The 14963-nt window shown below is 46.5% G+C and overlaps 1 protein-coding gene across 3 annotated transcripts in view; it reads left to right on the forward strand.

Moving 5' to 3' along the window:
* Positions 1-14963, forward strand: part of LOC119964446 — a 97781-nt gene that overhangs the window by 72806 nt on the left and 10012 nt on the right. For all 3 annotated transcript variants that reach the window (XM_038793930.1, XM_038793929.1, XM_038793931.1), the window contains exon 2: positions 5678-8246. In XM_038793930.1, the coding sequence (XP_038649858.1) occupies positions 5678-8246 (2569 nt within the window). The remainder of the gene's footprint in view (positions 1-5677; positions 8247-14963) is intronic.

A 14963-nucleotide genomic window follows, 5' to 3' on the forward strand; every position in this document is an offset into this window, starting at 1 on the left:
AGGGATGTGAGAAGATGACTGGACAATGTTCAGCACCATTTGCGACTCCTCAGATAATGAAGCAGTCCATGTCCAAATGCAGCCAGACCGGAACGATATTCAGGCTTGGGCTGACAAGTGGCAAGTTACTTTTGTGCCATTGTCATGCCAGGCAACGACTATCTCCAACAAGACAGAATCTAACTATTGCCCCTTGACATTCAATTGCATTACATCACTGAATTCCCCACTATCAGAATCTTTGGGGTTCCCATTGACAAGAAACTAAACTGAAAATCCGTATGAATACTGTGGATACAAGAGAAGATTAGAGGCTAGGAGTTCTGCAGTGAGGAACTCACCTCCTGACTCCCCAAAGCCTGTCCACCATCTACGAGGCACAAGTCAGGAGTGTGGTGGAATACTCTCCACTGGATGAGTGCAGATCCAATAATATTCAAGAAGCTTAACAACATTCAGGACAAAGCAGCCTTTCCACAAACATTCACACCCTCCACCACTGACTAACAGTGGCAGCAGTGGATACCATCTACAAGATACAGTGGTGGGCAACCTGCATCATGGGCCACATGTGGCCCATCTTAATTCTGAGTGCAGCCACGAGACATTTGTTGACGGTTGCCCAGCCGCAGGGTTGCCACATTCTGCGGATTTTCAGCTGCGTAGTGTTTTCTTTCTGATATGAGTGAAGTGATACTCATGCTGATTGCACAAAACATTGACTGTGAGAGCCGGTTGCGCCATTGCATCTACAGTATAATTTGTGGGGGGGGGGGGGGGGGGTTTACCCTTTTCAAGTTGATAGTTCTATTAATATATAAATGATAAAGCATTTCCATAACTTTGAAATATTTGGTGTGCATCAAATGTTTTTGAACTTATTAAAGGGGTCATGGTTCGTGATCTTGTGGCCCACCAAGATGAAGGAGGGCCTGTCATGTGGCCCACTCACTGGCCTAGATTGCTCATCACTGATCTCACCAAGGCTCCTTTCAGCAGCACCTTCCAAATGCACAACCACTACCATCTAGAAGGATAAGAGCAGCAGACACATGGGAGTGACACCTGGAAGTTCCCCTCCCAAGTCACTCACCATCTTGAATTGGAACTATATCGCCATTTCTTTACTGTCACCGGGGTAAAATTCTAGAAATTCATCCTGAACAGCACAGTACACCACATGGAATGCAATAGTTCAAGAAGGCTGCTCACCACCACCCTCTCGATAGGAATGGACAACAAATGCTGGCCTCGCCAGTGATGCCCATATCCCTTAGATGAATAAAAAGAAAGGATCTTGCCACAGAGGGGCATAGTAATCCCAGCCATAGAATCATTTTGGGTGCAGATAAGGGATAGCAAAGGAAGAAAGCTGCTTGACGTGGTAGTTGAAGGCTCCCAACAGTAACACTGTAGGGATGAGTAGAAATAAATAAATAATGGGGGCTTGAAAGAAGGGTATTGGAATAATTGTGGGTGATTTTAATCTTCATATTGATTGGACAAATCAAATTTGCAAATTTAGCTTGGAGCAAACGTTCATCGCATAATGTGCATTCAGGACAGTTTCTCAGTTTCTCAGAACAATACTGTTATAACCTGTCTGAATACTATTGACTGAAGACTATTGGGTATTCCATAATGTATTTTAATTTATTGACAACTCAAAAATACAAAAGAATCAGCAACTTTCAAAGAAAGCACAGTCACAAAAAGCAGTAATATGCCAAAAGCATTTACAAGATTTAAAAAACCCACCAGCTCTCAAGCCAGCATGCACACGCAATCATCCCCTGTCCCCAACAGTAGCCCCACATTGGCAGAAAGGCACCCAAATGGGCAGCACAGACCACTGGAAAAGGACACACCGATACGGGGCATGGCAGAAGAGAGGGAGTGAGAAGGATCTGCCTTCACAAAAACAAATACAGAGCAACCACAAGAAACCCAACAGAAAATTAAATGCGAGTCAAAGCTGCCAGCACTCAAACCAGCGCACGAGCACGATCCCCTACCCCACCCTCCCCCGGCTCCAACAACAGCCCCACTTCAGTGAAGAAGCACCCGCAAGCAGCTCAGTTCATCGGAAAAGGACAGGCAGTGTTGAGGAGGGAGGGACAGAACACCCCTCCCCCCCCCCCCCAATCAACACCAGGAAGGACCCCTCAATACCCAGTGCACAGAAGCAGGAGGGCCGCAACTGGCGAGCACCCAGCGCTAAGTCCAAAATAACAATACACAACAAAAAGACAATAATTGCCATACAATCCCCCAATAGTAAAACACAACCGACATCAGTACAGACAGTAAACATATTCAATTGGGCCAATTCCCTACTGCTGTCAAGAGTTCCGGCATCCAGTCTCCAGACACCATCCAGTCCAAAACTGCAAAAGCGAGTCTGTTCCCCTCCACTTTCCACCCAGCAGCAGGCCAACCTAAATCCACCCTGTGCTCCACTCCCAGCCGGTAAACAAAAAGGCAACCAGTAACAAGCACGAGACCCAGGCATGGCAACTGCAAGCAAGCACTCTCTCCCCTGCAAGCAACTGGCAACAGCAACAGGGGCTCTTCTTTCACTCCGTTTAACCGAGAAAGTAGCACCATTCCCGTTCTTGCCGTGAATCAGGCTTCAAAGTCCAAAAAAGGCAGGCAGCATACACAATAGCACACCAGGTCCAGAAGCAGGGTTAAAGACAGAGGCAGGAGCTTAGAGACAGTTTCCCCTCCTGCACCTCAGAGCATGAGCTACTCAGGTGGAATGTGAGCTCGCCCAATGAGGGGGTGGGGAAATAATTAGCAGTTTCACCTGCATAAATAGAGCTGGCCAGTGTGGAACCAGCTAAAGGAGTGAAGCAGTGATGAAGTACTTCTGCTGTATATATAAAATTGTAAATAAAGTTATTTTCTTTTGACTCTACAAACTCGTGCTGGATTCTTCGTGGCCCTCACAAAAATACATTCTGAAAACAACAGAGGAGCAGGTAATATTAGAGTTGGTGCTGTGTCATGAAACAGGATCAATTAATGACCTCGTAGTAAAGGAACATTTGGGCATGAGCAATCATAACATGGTACAATTTTAAATTCAGTTTAAGGATGAGAAATGTGAGTGTAAAACTTGTACTTTGTGTCAAGTGATTTTGTGCTGTCCTACTTGATTATAAATTTTGTACAACTGGAATTTGTGGATGCTAAATCCAAGTATTTCAAAATAGGTGTTTTAAATAGTTTGGTGAAACACTTGTCTGCAATTAGGTTTTTGTGGATTTTTATGGAGTCTAGAAATTATGCCCTTTGGGGAGCTATTGCATTTGTAAGCATGCTATGTAAACTGTACATTTGGCATTCATGGGAGTTGATAGCATATTTTTCTTTTTTTTAAAGGAACTTGTATAATGTTCTAAACATTCCAAACATAACTGTAAAAAATGTATGATGAGCTGTAGTAGAAGAAATGTTCAAAGAGATGCGAAAAGGCACTGCGATATTCTCTGTTGTGTCTATCAGGATGTCTAGAGAACGTTGAACAAAGAACGTCAAGCTAAGTTACTGAACAAAGTATTTGTACTACTTAAATAAGATTCAAACAAGTCGCAAGGTATAAGTTATTAAATTAAACTATACAATATCTCTAACTACAGAACTCTACACTATGCACCTAATCTATCTCATGCCTAAGCACCTTCTCCCAGAATCCCAGGAGTCATATGATATTTATATGACTGCTCCTTATCTCCATCTGGCGGTGAGAAATATTAACATAAAATTGTTAACACTTTGTATTCCCTACAATAGACATAATAATATTTATTATTGTCACAGTAAGCTTACATTAACACGGCACTGAAATTCACTAGTTGTCACACTCCGGTACCTGTTTGGGTACACAGAGGGAGAATTCAGAATACCCAAATTACTTAACAGCATGTCTTTTGATTCTTGTGGGAGGAAGCCGGAGCACCCGGAGGAAACCCACACAGACACGGGGAGGACATGCAGACTCCCCACAGACAGTGACCCAAGCCGGGAATCGAACCTGGGAATGCTGTGAAGCAAAATGCTAACCACTGTGCTTCTGTGCCACCTTGTAACATATTGTTACATGCACATTTTGAAGAGATGGAGTTTGATGAGGCTTTTGATGGCGGGAGAAAGATAATGACATGGGTTCATTGGCTAATATAGCAGGAGGTTTTTCTACTGAAGTTGGTGCAATGGTACCAGTATCAGAAAGGCACTTGTATATCTAGATTCAGGAAGCATCATGAAAAAGCATTTTAAAATAATTGCATGACAATCCATACGATGGTCTGCTAATATTTAATTATACCTAGTAAAATCTTAAGTGCATATCAGTCGTTGCTTTCATTATATTTGATAATGGAATCATGTGTTTATTTCCGAATTGTTACTTTTGTACAAGAAATTATTGGAGTTACACAGGTTGTTCCACAGGTTGTATCATTAAATTACCCGTGCGTTGACATTTTTGTTTATCTGGGTAATAATTTATTTATATAATAATATTGTCACAAGTAGGCATACATTAACACTGCAATGAAGTTACTGTGGAATGCCCCGAGTCGCCACATTCCGGCGCCTGTTCGGGTACACGGAGGGAGAATTCAGAATGTCCAAGTCACCCATCAGCACATCTTTTGTGACTTGTGGGAGGAAACCGGAGCACCCGGAGGAAACCCACACAGACACAGGGAGAACGTGTAGTCTCCGCACAGACAGTGACCCAAGCCGGAAATCGAACCTGGGACCCTGCCGCTGTGAAGCAACAGTGCTAACCACTGTGCTATCGTGCCGTCCGGCTCTGTAGCGTGTTAGAGCAGCTATTGAATGGGTCCTGCTGAGAGAAACCCAGCTGCTTTTCTTGCCTACCCCACAAAGGGATAACAATAAGGGATCGATTAAATTTGGCCATTGTCCTAGGACTTCCAAAACACAGCTATTTGGAGGACCAAGCAAACCCTGCAAGCCCACACAAACCCTAGCTAGAAACATATACAGTCTGTGGCATTTTTGGAGGACAAAATTAGATACAAAGAAGAATTCCTCAAGGAATTTTAAAGCCTCTTAGCAAGTTTTTTTTATGATTTGAGGAAAATCTATAGAACTATTCCACAGTCAATCTGGTGTCCTGTTTCCAGTGTAGTTCTATCATTGTGATTGATCTGAAAATACTGCCAAGTTACTAAATTGCTAACACTAATAGTACAGTAGTTCTGTGAATATAATGATGGAGATTCTGAAGTATAAAGGAAAGACCTTGTATTTACACTTTTCATGACTTAGTGTTACTAAAGCACTTTACGGTCAATAAATACTTTAGAAGTGTGTTGCTTTATGTAATATAGAAACTCCAGGCCATCAAAATGCGCACAGCAAGGCGCCATAGTCAACAATGAAATTAATCATCGGATAATCTGCTTCAGGTGGCTGAAGGATAAAGGTTGTCCTGGAAACCACAAGAATTCCCCCTGCTCTGTATACTCCTGTGTGACATTTTATGTCAGCTTGAGGGAGTAGTTGGGGCTATGGTTTAACCTCTTTAAACAAAAGGTGGAAACTTCTGTCAAATTTCTGGAATGAATGTCTTGTTTTCTTTAATTTGGTCAAACTATGTAAGCGTTTTAGTAATCTACATGTATGTTTATCTTTATAGCCAAGTGGCTTCCTGGCCAAGTGGAGAAGGAATGGAGAGGAACTGAAAGAAAATGTTGACATGGGAGATACTCGTACACCAACTGTAACTATGGAAACCACTGGGGACATTTCAGAACCTAGAAGTACTTGTATTGCTATGGAAACAGAAGGAACAGAAAATGGCACTATCCATGAAGGAAAGGTTAATGTGACTGCTGAAAGAAGATACTCTTGGTTAAATGACCAGCAGCTCCTCTTGGCTACTTGCAGGTTAACAGCAGATCCGACTGTAGTGGAAAATGTGAATGAAGCCAGTGATGGAAATCACCATGACAATGCAAATGGCATAAAATGTCCTTTCGAAATTGAAGATTTGGATCACACAGCGCAAGCACCGTTAGCTTTTGAAAGCATGTCTTCGTCCTATGAAATGCCACAAGCGATTTATGCCATTATTCATAAAGACCACATGAAAGATTCTTCAGCCACAGTGCTGGGTGGAGCAGATGCTAAATCAACGACAATAGAGGATTTAGAGTTTGGCCAGGACATCACCACCAAACTGACTGCGGCTGCAATAGTTGCAGCCGAAATCGACCAGGAAGAGATGCTAATGGCCTTCCAAACTACCAAAACTGGCAATGAAATCAACCTTCCCACAGTCACCAGATCCAAAGAATTTTCACCAGATTTCTCTTCATTAAGCAACCTAAAGGAAGGGATGCTGAAAAGCTCATTAGAAGCCAGTGAGAATGAAGGAAGTATTGGAAGTCTTTCGCCGACTGATTTCAGTAAATTGACCATGGAAAGTTTAACTTCTTTAGCCGTCCCAAATGACGATGAAGGCTTGATGGATCCATCAGCCACTGGCCTAAATGGACCAATAAAGCCTTATTTGACCAGTAATGGCAATCCACTGTCAAACAAAGGTGTGATGTATCAAAGAGAGTCTGAAACCATTCCACCTGCTAATCAGAATGAATTTTTTCCAAGTGCCACTCTCATGCAATATGTGGATGAAGTAGAATGTGCCTTTGCGGACAGATTCAAGAAACATTCAAATTATGCAATTCATGAAAGTCGGTCAAATGGAAATGCGACTTCCCCAAGTAAGAAGCTTCCATCTGAAATAATGGAAGTGGAGGATGGGTCACTAAAAAGCAACCCTAACCAGTACAATGAAGTGATACGTAAGTCCAACAATACTGAAACCCAATCTGCTGAGCACATCCAAACAGAAAGAAGCCAAACTAAAGCTGCCGAAAATGAAAATATTGACACAGAACATGTGGATTTTGCAGTTGCCCGCAGACAGTGGTTGCTGCTGGAAGAGATTAACAGAGCCCACAGCCAGATGCCACAAGCCAAACTGCAAAAGAATAAAACAAAACGTGTTATTAACGACAACACGGATTACGCTTTCGATACTAAAACGATAAAGGTGGCAAACCTTCCACATTCTGCCGCTTTCTCTGAAGAGCAAGTCCCAACCTGCGCATCGGTAGAGATCAGAATGGATGAAGTGGAAAGCTGGAGAGGTTTAACAAATCTAAATCGCAAACAGAGCATGGTCGTGTTACAGGAGACCAGTGGCGCCATGAGGGATTTGGAGCAGATGATGTTACTGAACATAGTGGACTTTAGTACTTGCTCAGAAGGGAGTGATTCTGGTCTCGATGACTCAATGTGTCGATCGGAAGCTGACAATCTAGCTGACACCCTATTTCAGAGTGAAACCTCAAGCTCTGGATCCATAACCTATAGCAAATCTGAAACTCCAATTGAGCGAGAGATCCGTCTCGGCGTGAAACGAGAAGAAAGTCTAAGGAAGGCCAGAGGCATTAAAAAGCATACTTTCTCTGAAGAATATGTAGAAATCAGAACTAGGCCACTGATTTTTCATCCTGTTCCTGCTCCTGTGGCAAAAGGTAAAAGTAATCAGTTTGCTGAGATGCAGATGCAGCGTGAAATTTTGCTTGAGCGCCAAAGAGAGGAGGACCTTGTCCTGCAAGGAAAGGTAAAGGGAACATATGACAAAAGTCTTATTCCAGAGATTGAGGAGAGAAGGAAGTTCTTTGAACAACATTATCCTTTCCCACTACCATTGAACAGTAAAATATTTATGCCCCACATTAATACCCCGACCTCTTTCCTGGGTGCACCATCGGGAATGAAAAAATATCCCTCCAGTAATGAAATGAACGATGGTCATTTTAGATTGGAAAATGGTACATCAACGTCTACAGGGGAAGACAAGGCGGGAATTGCGGATGCTGTGATGAAGTGTAAATATCCATCTGTAGAAACGGCCAATGTTGTAATACTGGAAACACCAAACGTGATTATACAGCATACCACAGACTTTGCACTCTCGTCCATCACGTCACCGCAGGAAGAGGAGATATTGCAAAATAACCCCTTCTTCAAGCTCCGCTCGCATGGATCTCAGTCCATTCTTAGTCTGGAGATCAGAGAGGTTCTACAGCGAGAGGAAGAGCTACGGAAACAAAGGTGCTATCTTCATGGAGCAATAACTGCAGCCGAAAGCAGCCTGCCATCATCGACAGAAGCTGATAATTTGCCCCCAGGTAAAATTGACCAATTCTTCATTTTAGATGTGGCCCATTAATAAATAGGAAAATTGTTTTGCCTGAGTTTCCAGAAATTACACCATTCTCCTTCCAGTGTCATTCCCAAAATTGACCCCAGAATTGCTCGTCACAGTTACCAGAGGTGTTGGCAGCATCTCTGATGCTGTGTACTGTCAGAAATGAACGGGATTTCCCGTTGACAGCACCCCGCGTCGCCTGGGAACAGCCGGTAAATCCCTCCTGTTCCTGAGGTTAATGGGGAGATATTTCATTAGCATTGTTCAGATGAATGCAAACACAACATTTCTGCCAGCTATGTGCCCATGCTGTGGGGAAAGGGCTTGGAGCTTGCTTGGGCCAGGTAGTTGTTCTATCAGTGGCCCAGGGGCTAATCATAGAATTTACAGTGTAGAAAGCCATTTGGCCCATTAAGTCTGCACCAGCCCTTGGGAAGAGCACCTTAACCAAGCCCACACCTCCACCTTATCCCAGTAACCCCACCCAACCTTTTTGAACAATAAGAGTAATTTAACTTAGCCAATCCACCTTACTTGTACATCTTTGGACTGTGGGAGGAAACCGGAGCATCTGGAGAAAACCCACGCAGACACGGGGAGTACGTGCTGACTCCACACAGACAGTGACCCAAGCCGGGAATCGAACCTGGGACCCTGGAGCTGTGAAACAACTGTGCTAACCAATGTGCTCCAGTGCTGCCCGCAATCTGCCTGCTTCCCACAGGGAATTCAAGAAAAACGTCTTCACACAAAGACGGGTAAGAATATGGATTGCAGTACACCAGGTGGCAGTGGAAGGGGAAATGTAATGCCATTGGGTGGCAGGTCCATGGTGAAAATCTGGCAGGTGAAGGTCTCATCAGGTGGATCATAAAAGGGGGACAAGAGAGGTGGTTTGGATAATGGGAGGAGTCAGAGAGGACATGGGAAAGATAGTAGGTGTTGGCTCTTGAGAGGAGGAATGGCATGTGGAGGTGAATCATGATAGGACCCAGGGTGTGGAGGTTAAAGGGTGATAGAAAGGAGAAGAATAGTGATATTGGGTGGGTATATAGAATGGGTATAAGTTGGTAGGTGACAGGGGGAGTGTCGAAGGTGGTGGAGCATGTCTGCAATCTCACATGCATCGTTTGACCAGTTTTACCAGAAGCAACACATTTAATATAAAATTTTGATACTTTGAAGTGGGAGGAATGTCTTTTCTGGTGGATGGAGTTCCAGGTCAACCCCAGTGGCCATCTAAAGGGGCACCCTATTGATCATGAAGAAATTGGCTGCTAATGCTCAGTTGTGATCCTCACTCAATGCTGAGGCCCACATGAAAGACTCTCAAAACTTCAAGATTCCAGCAAGGTTTTGTGCTGCTGTTCATTCTGTGCCGATCAATAATAATCTTTATTATTGTCACAAGTAGGTTTACATTAACACTGCAATGAATGTTACTGTGAAAAGCCCTTAGTCGCCACTCCGGCGCCAGTTCAGGTACATTGAGGGAGAAATCAGAAAGTCCAAATCACCTAACAGCACGTCTTTTGGGACATGTGGGAACCGGAGCACCCAGAGGAAACCCACGCAGACAGGGGAAGCATGTGCAGACTCCACACAGACAGTGACCCAAGCCAGGAATTGAACCTAGGACCCGGCCACTGTGAAGAAATCATGCTAACCACTGTGCTACCAAGCCACCCCTCCAGACACTAAACGCAATTTAGCAAGGCCAATCCACCTAACCTGTACATCTTTGGACTGTGAGAGGAAACCACCCTCAATGAACATCATCAAAGTCAAATTTTTAACATTATATGTTCAATATTTTCTCTTTGCAAGACCTTGCTATGCACAGTTTAAGAAATTCCATTGGACGCTCAATAATAGCATTATCACGGCATAATCTCTACTTTTTGTTCCTTCCAAAAAAAAAAGGAACATTCAGCTGGAAAGAAGTGGATTCCTGACTGCCTTCAGAGGCAAGATGGCATGGCATACCATGATAGGCCCAAAGAGCTACAATGCCAAGGACAGTTGATTAGAATCCAGGAAAGTCACGTTCCTGAGAGAACGAAGAACGTATAGGGAGTTTGGGAGCCTTGGATAACGAGGGATATTGTGAACCTCGTCAAAAAGAAAAAGGAGACTTTTGTACGGTCTAGATGGTGGGGACAGTCAAAACCCTGGGGGAGTATAAAGAAAGTAGTAAGCTACTGAAGCGGGAAATTAGGAGGGCTAGGAGGGGTCATGAGACGTCTTTGGTATGTAGGATTAAGGTAAATCCCAAAACTTTTTATTCATATGTAAAAAGCAAGAGGGTGACCAGGGAAAGGATTGGACCACTTAAGGACAGTGGGGGGAATCTGTGTGTTGAGCCCAAATGGGCGATGAGCTAAATGAGTACTTTGCATCAGTGTTCAACAAAGAAAGGGGCTGCGATTCTCTAGTCCGGTGGCAGAGTGTCGGCTCCAAAACGGGAGTACTTTATTCCGGCGCCAATTCCGAGACCCGATTCTCGGGTCCTGGGGGGGGGGGGCAGCATGGCGCTGGAGCGGCCCGGCATCAACCCAGCGCTGCGGGATCCGCACATGCGCAGTTGGGTCGGCGCCATCTAGCCAATTTTGTAGAGCAAAGGTGCAGAAGTAAGAACAGAAGAAATTGACCCCGTGTTTATGGAGCTGAGGTCCAGAAGTGATCGTAAAAGAACAAACCAGGTGATGGTGGCGAGTGAGGAGCGGACAACACACGTGGAAATGGCGGATGAACAGGGTCGGACCCCGTCAGCTCAGTGGTCGATGGACCAGTTCGTGAGCTTCTTAAAGTTCACCCAAGGAGAGTGTGGAGGACCTGGCCCGGGCCTTGAACTCGATCAAGGCGGTGGCTGACCGCGTGGAGACTGGCGGCCCAGGGTCAGGCGATCCAGAGGTTGGCGGAGCAGACGCGGAGCAGGAGGAACAGTCCACCTCGATGGCAGCAGAGATTGGGCTGATGTGTGACCACCAGAAGAGACTGCTGGAGAAAGTGGAGGACCTGGAAAATCATTCTTGGAGACAGAACATTCGGATCGTGGGTCTGCCGGAGGGAATCGAAGGATCGGATGCTGGTGCGTATGTGGGGAAGATGTTGGAGAAGCTGCTTGGAGAAGGTGCGTTTGACCGACTGTTGGAGGTGGAAGCGTCAGGGGGGTGAGCCGCCGAGGGCGATGGGGTTACAATTACATTGGTTCCTGGACAAGGAATGTTTTATCAGGTGGGCCAGGCAGACGAGACAATGCACTTGGGAAGATGTAGAGATCCGGGTGTACCAGGACCTGGGAGCAGAGATTGCGAAGAGGAGGGCGAGTTTTAATAAGGTCAAGTCGGCCCTATACAAGAAGGGCATAAAGTTTGGTCTACTGTACCCAGCTCCCCTATGAGTGACCTATGGGGGGCAGAAGTTGCATTTCGGCTCGGCGGAGGGGGCAGCGGACTTTATGAAGCAAAATAGACTGGCAGGAGAAGGAGGACCTTGAACTTTGACTGAGGATATCTGAACTACGTTCTGTAAATATTTTGGGTTTGGGTTGTTCGGATTTATTTGGGGGGGGTTTAGCTGGTTTCTTTATATTTTTTCGGTCCTGTTTGGGGTGAGGTTGATATATAGTTCTTTGTTAAGGGAGGAGGGGTAGGTCTTTGGGTTTGGACCTTGGGAGGGATGGTTTGTTTGTTTTTACTTCTTGCCTTTGTTTCGATTGTTTCAACTATTTGCACTAAGAACGGGGGGGGGGGAGGGGAACCAGTGGGGGTAAGATGCTAGGCACCATGGGCGGGGGCTGCCAGGCTAGCTGGGCAGGCGAGTTCACGGAAGCAAAGTGGGAACTGAGCTGAAGACCGATGTTGGGGATGGGGCGTGGGGGGGAGAGGTGGGTGGGAGTGGGGGAGTAGACTGCTGACGGGAAGGGGACTTTCAATGTGGAGGAGGAGGAGGGTTAATGATGGTAGTTGCCCGAGGGCGGGCCAGGGGAGGTGCGGGACATGGGCTGAAGACTGGCTTAGGAGACGTTATGGTTGAGCAGCAGGGGAGGGGGGGGGGAGGTGTTCCTCCTGACCAGGCTGGGACTGAATGGGCCAATCAAAAGGGCCCGTGTTCGCGCACTTGAGACAACTGAAGGCGGACCTGGCTACGTTGCAGGAGACATCTGAAAGTGGGGGACAAGGTTAGGTTAAGGAAGGGATAAGTTGGGCAGATGTTCCATTCGAGATTAAACTTTAAAACGAGGGGGTGGCAATCCTGGTCAATGAGCGGGTGACATTTGAGGTGGGGAATCTGGAGGCAGGCCCTGGGGGTAGATATATTATGTTTAGTGGGAAATTGGAGTGAATGGCCGTGGTACAGTATTGGTAAATAAAAATGTCCCAAACTGGGATGACGTTGAGATTGTTAAACGGGTGCTGCGGAAGATCCCAGATTTGGATTCACATCGATTGCATTAAAGGGAATCGCAGGAATTATGGGAATACTGGAGGAATTTGGCCAGTTCTCAGGTTACAAACTAAATATAGGCAAGAGTGAGGATTTTGGGATCCAGGTAAGGGGGCAGAAGAGTAGACTGGGAGAGATGCCGTTCAAAGTGGTGGGAAGGAGTTTTAGGTACCTGGGGATTCAGATGTCAAGGGACTGGGGCCAGCTGCATAAACTAAATTTGGGCAGGGTGATTGAGTAAATGAAAGGGGACTTCCATAGGTGGAAAGTGTTATCATAGAATTTACAGTGCAGAAGGAGGCCATTCGGCCCATCGAGTCTCCACCGGCTCTTGGAAAGAGCACCCTACCCAAGGTCAACATCTCCACCCTATCCCCATAACCCCACCCAACACTAAGGACAATTTTGGACACCAAGGGCAATTTATCATGGCCAATCCACCTAGCCTGCACATATTTGGACTATGGGAGGAAACCGGAGCACCCGGAGGAAACCCACGCACACACGTGGAGGATGTGCAGTCTCCGCACAGACAGTGACCCAAGCTGGAATCGAACCTGGGACCCTGGAGCTGTGAAGCAATTATGCTATCCACAGTGCTACCGTGCTGCCTGCTGTCATTGGCGGGGACGGTACAGACTGTGAAAATCACAGTCCTCCCGAGATTGCTGTTTGTGTTTCAGTGTCTCCCAATCTTCATCCCCAAGGCATTTTTTTAGGAAGATGAACACTGCGATCTCGGGTTTTATGTTGGCCGGGAAAGCCCGAGAGTGAAGAAGGACCTTGAGTGGGGGTGCGATGAGGGGGGCTTGGCCCTTCTGAAATTTATTAACTATTACTGAGCTGCCAATATTTCGATGATTAGGAAATGGGTAGTGGAGGAGGGGTTGGTGTGGGAGTGACTGGAGGTGGCACCTTAAAAGGGGACGAGTCTGAGGGCGTAGTATGAGAAGAACCCCAAGCACCGTTTGAGGGCCTTGGGGCAATGAGGGAGGGGGAGTTCTAAGAGGGGGCGCATGCGGTCCGGGTCTGGGCCCAGGACTCCGTTCTCCACGACGTAGCCGAGGATGGCCAGTCTGTTTGTGCGGAAAACGCATTTCTCCTTGTTATAAGTGAGATTTAATTTCTGTGCCGTTTGGAGAAAATGGTGGAGGTTGGCGTCGTGGTCCTGCTGGTCATGGGGGCTGGTTTAGCTCACAAGGCTAAATCGCTGGCTTTTAAAGCAGACCAAGCAGGCCAGCAGCACGGTTCGATTCCCGTACCAGCCTCCCCGGACAGGCGCCGGAATGTGGCGACTAGGGGCTTTTCACAGTAACTTCATTGAAGCCTACTCGTGACAGTAAGCGATTTTCATTTCATTTCATAGCCGCAGATGGTAACATTGTCCAGATACGGAAACGTGGCCCGCAGCCCGTACTGGTCTACCATTCGGTCCATTGCTCGTTGGAACACCGAAACCCTGTCAGTGACGCCGAAAGGGACCCGGAGGAAATGGAAGAGACGGCTATCGGCCTCGAATGCCGTGTAGTGGCGGTCCTCCGGGCGGATTGGGAGCTGGTGGTATGCAGACTTCAGATCCACCGTGGAAAATAGCCGATATTGGGCGATCTGATTAACCATGTCTGCAATTCTGGGGAGGGGATACGCATTTAGGAGCGTAAAGCGATTTATGGTCTGGCTATAGTCGACGACCATGCAAAATTTTTCCCCGGTCTTGACGACCACCACCTGAGTTCTCCAGGGATTATTACTGGCCTCTATGATCCCCTCACTGAGCAGCCGTCGGACCTCCGATCGGATAAAGACCCTATCCTGTAGGCTGTATCGCCTGCTGCGAGTAGCTACTGGCTTGCAATCTGGAGTGAGATTGGCGAAGAGCGGAGGGGGGGAGATGCGCAGCGTGGTTAGGCTGCAGATAGTGAGTGGGGGCAGGGGCCCGCCGAAGCTGAGGGTGAGGCTCTTGAGGTTGCACTGGAAATCCAGGCCTAATAAGAGTGGCGCGCAGAGGTCGGACAGGACATAAAGTTTAAATTTAGAATAACTAGCGCCTCGAATTGTGAGCGTAGCAACGGTGCATCCTTGGATTTGGACTGAGTGGGAGCCCGAAGCGAGGGCGATAGTTTGGCTCACCGGAAAAATAGAAAGCGAACAGCGTCTTACCAGCTCTGGATGTATAAAGCTCTCGGTGCTCCCGGAGTCAAAGAGGCATGGCGTGCTGTACCCGTTGATCTCGACCTCCGCCATCGAA

The sequence above is a fragment of the Scyliorhinus canicula genome, chromosome 4 (assembly GCF_902713615.1).
Source record: "Scyliorhinus canicula chromosome 4, sScyCan1.1, whole genome shotgun sequence".
NCBI classification, from domain to species: Eukaryota; Metazoa; Chordata; class Chondrichthyes; order Carcharhiniformes; family Scyliorhinidae; genus Scyliorhinus; species Scyliorhinus canicula.